At 36.4% G+C, this 4168-nt stretch overlaps 1 protein-coding gene across 1 annotated transcript; it reads right to left on the reverse strand.

Annotated features, from left to right (window-relative positions):
- LOC112523903 lies at positions 1 to 1290 on the reverse strand. Its single transcript, XM_025133575.1, has one exon. It carries the CDS (start codon positions 1288 to 1290, stop codon positions 76 to 78), a length of 1215 nt encoding a protein of 404 aa, XP_024989343.1. The 3' UTR covers positions 1 to 75.
- Positions 1291 to 4168: the final 2878 nt, after the last annotated feature.

The following is a 4168-nucleotide window of genomic DNA, read 5'->3' on the forward strand; positions in this document are numbered from 1 at the left end:
ATTATGAATATTCCATTTCAAGAAAGCAAAAGTCAAGCTTTCCAAATTGAACCAAAACCAACAACAAACCAACACTCATTCTTCTTCTTCTTCTTCTTCTTCAAAGCTCAATCTTTGGCAAACTGCCTCCTCTTCATCAAAGTAAGACTTCTTCCCAACCAACTCAGCAACCCTCTTCGCGGGCCCCGAGTCTCGACCCGTCTCGTCCACGTATCGAACGGCTCTTATCCTCGGCAACACGTCAGGCATCACCACATCAATCGAACCCTCGCTCTCGTTCTCGTTCTCATTGCTATCAAGATCCAATCTTTTTGGGATCACAATCTCACTCGGAATTTCCCATCTCCTCTTCACTCGACCCTCCGTCCCACGTGACTTTCGGTCGACGTTATTGTCGGTCAGCGATTTCTTCCGCATCAATGAAGTCACAGTAGCCTGGTTATAACGGCTTGCAATCACCCTACCGGGCTTCAACGGCTTCTTAGCAGGAACCGATTGCTCTCCAAATAGTTTCTTCGGTTGAATACTCGACAGGACCGAATCATCTTTTTTCATCCCTTTTTTCGCTCCCCCGGTTGTAACAGCTTGTCTAAGGCTCAGATTCTTGCCTCTTGAAACCCCCATTTTTTCTTCTTCGATGTCTTCGAGTTTCCAAAAGCAAGATTTTCTTCTGTTTTGTGTAGATTGGATTGGAGTAGCACCCAATTGTTTCGATTTTGGATTCGTTGCAGACATGATCTCATTCGGTCCCAAACTAAAACCCCTTCTTTGAATCTTTGTTCTCGAAAAACCCGATTCTTCAATCTTTTTGACACCAGAATCTCTGTTCTTGATGATCTTTGCTGCATCCACTGTTCTTCCCTGTTTTTCAAGATTCTTGGCATTCTGATCTGCTCTTTTGAGCCTGAGCGATTCCAATCTCGCATACAACCTACTGATTTCATTCTCAATCTCGATCTCCTCATCAGTCTTCTCCTCCAGATTCTCAACAACAATCTTGATCGGAAGATTCTTCAGGGGTTTAGATTGGTGAACAAGAACAGTGGATCTTGCAGAAACAGAAACAGCAGATTTCGAAAACCCAGATGGGCTTTGGTTTTCTTTACTGGAGAAGGAAGAATCGACAGAATCAGAAGGTTGATTTGATTTCTTCAAAGGCGACCAAGACGACGATGGTTTGATGAGATTACTGGAATTCAACCCGTCGCCATTGTCGAAAGCTGCATTGTTCCATATCTGCACATCTTTCTTGTTGCTAATGGCTTCTGGGTATTCGTTAAGAACGCTCATTTCTACTGGAAATCAAAGAGAAATTAAGACAGAAACGCGAAAGAGAGTGAGAGATTTGATTTAGGGTTTGTTGGAAGAAGAAGGATGAATTGGGGGAAGTTTGTAGATTTTGATTTTGTGACCGTTGGACAAAATTAGACGTTGAGGATTGCGCTCCTCAATCTGGACGCTCCGATATGATTTAAGGGTTAATTACACTTAAAATTTACGATTTCGTAAGCTTTTTACAAAATTGGTCCACATTTTTAAGTTTATTCCCTCTTCAGCCCCTGGAATTCAAGATCTTGACATATTAGTCCTTCTCACACACTTTTATTTAGGGGTGCTCAAAAACCCGACCAACCCGATCAACCCGACCCAAGACGAAATAACGCAACCCGAAGTAACTCGATGTCTAATCGAGATGTAAAATTTTCAAACCGTAGATATTGGGTTGATATTGAGTTACTATTGTTTGAACTTAACCCAACCCGATGAACCCGATATCATTTTATTTTTTTGATTTAATATGATTGTTGAATTTCTAATAATATATACATTAGACAATTACACTATCACGTATGCGCTTCATATACGCATATTGTCAATCTATTCACATCTCTGTATAACTCATTCGTATATATGTTTAGTAGCTGTGAACATATGAACGTCAATTGAGAAAATTAACTGAATGTGATATACGTAAGAACTATGGATAAGTTGTATCAAATGGTTGATGATGAAAAAGAGATTATGAGTAGAGAAATAACATATTCAAGGTTAGAAAAGTATTTTAATGTACCAAAGTATCAACCCGACCAAGCCGACTAACCCGACCAACCCGTACGGTTTGGGTTGGGTTGGGTTGCATTTTGGTTTGGGTTGCACTTTGGTTTGGGTTAAGATTTTTCAAACAGTACGCATTAGATTGAGTTGTTCAAATGTCTTCAACCCGATCAGCCTAACCCATGAGCACCCCTACTTTTATTCGTCGAAGTCATAAAAAGTTTGTAATTTATGACTTACTGTTATTTAAATATTTTGTTTTTCAAGGTTCAAAATGACGTGAGTCGTGGTGGACGGTGACGTGCAGATTTCTGTTTTTTAAAGTGTAACTTATTCCGATAAATCTTTATATTATATAAATTATTATACATATAAACATATATTTTCTACTATTACTCGATGAGTCAATGATATTAAATAATTTAAATTAGATTAATTATATTATGAACTAAAAAATAAGACATTAAATAAGTAAGAAAAATCAAATATTGTGCTACAGAAACCGTGCATTAGGTCATGGCGTGCCACATGCATAACATGACGTAAGATACAAGTCTTGAGTCATAACGTGCCATGACGGCTGTTGTGACGAGTTTTTTTGGACACTGTTAAAAACCACCCATTACTCCATTCCACCTTTTAACATAACGAAAAAAAATATATTGAAAAATCTCGAATTGAAATTTTCCTAAGGCTTGTTTGTTAACAACTTAATGAGACTTATAACTTATTTGACTAATTATATATGACTGTTTAGTAGTGACTTAATGATACATAAAGTGGCTTATTCAGTAAGCTTATATAGAAAGGTTTATGCAGAAAAACCAAGCTTTTCCAAACCTACCCTCCCAATAAAAAACACGTTCATTCCATTTATAAAAAAAAATCATTCTAATTAACATTTTGCCTTTTATTTTACCTTATACTAAGGGGATATTTACTAAACCGGATAAGCGCATAATGGTATTACTTACCTTACCATTGAGGAAGACATGAATCTTACTTTGTAAGAGGTATAACAAGAACCAGGAGTCTTACTTGGTAAGTTAGAAAAAAAAAACTCTTACCCGGTAAGTCTTATCGGGATTAAGATACTTACCAACAATCCATTTTGATAGTCAAAAATCTTACATGATAAGGTAAGTGAGGGTAATTTCTTTTACCAGTAAGCACTTACCCGATAAACATTTGGTATAAGGCCCTAAGCGTGCCCCCACTTGTCGGAGATTCTGAATCCGCCACTATTTAGTATGCTAGGTTTTTAGAGTTATTTCACACAAAAAAAAAAAAAAAAGTATTTCTATCACGTAAAACTATGGCTTCGTTTGGCAAAGTAGTTGATAAGCTAGATGATAGTTGATAAATTAGTTGGTAGCTGATAAGTTAACTGATGAACTAATCAGGTTTGACAAAACCATACTGATAAACTAGTTAAAATATGCAAAATTATTAATAATATTAGCGGTTAAATAATCATAATGAAGGGTGAGTATAAGTAAGCTGATAATAGGTGAAAAATGTAAAAAACGTAAACATGATAAACATTAAGTAAAAAAAATATATATAAACATTATATTTAGGGGCCGTTTACTAAACGTTTACTTGGTAAGTGCTTACCGAATAAATTTTCTTATCTATTGAACATGATAAGGGCCAAGAATCTTACCGGGTAAGAGCGATGAGAAGGATGGAGAGTCTTACCCGGTAAGTGAAAATTACGACTCTTACCCAGGTAAGCGCTTACCCGGTAAATTATTGCATTCAATACGTTTTGATGTACTAAAATCTTACTTATCAAAATAAATTATAATGTTGACTCCTATAATTAAGTACTTGGAACATCGGGAAGTAGAGATTAAAATCTCGTCACTGGAAATCTTAGACATGAACTAACTAATACCAAGAATATTAGTCGAAGAATGTTGTGCTTATTTCTGCGTATGCCTTCGTTTGAGAATCGGCATGTGTTCATCCTTAGAGTTATTGGCCTCGATAATTGGTCCTCATAACTGCATGTGATTGGTCAAGATCGGTTTAAATAAAATTAAATACAATGAAGAGAGAGATGAAGTCCACATAGGTGATTTTATATGCAAAAAGGGAAATTATAAGA

Source organism: Cynara cardunculus (genome assembly GCF_001531365.2).
Source record: "Cynara cardunculus var. scolymus isolate 2C chromosome LG 12, CcrdV1, whole genome shotgun sequence".
NCBI lineage: Eukaryota > Viridiplantae > Streptophyta > Magnoliopsida > Asterales > Asteraceae > Cynara > Cynara cardunculus.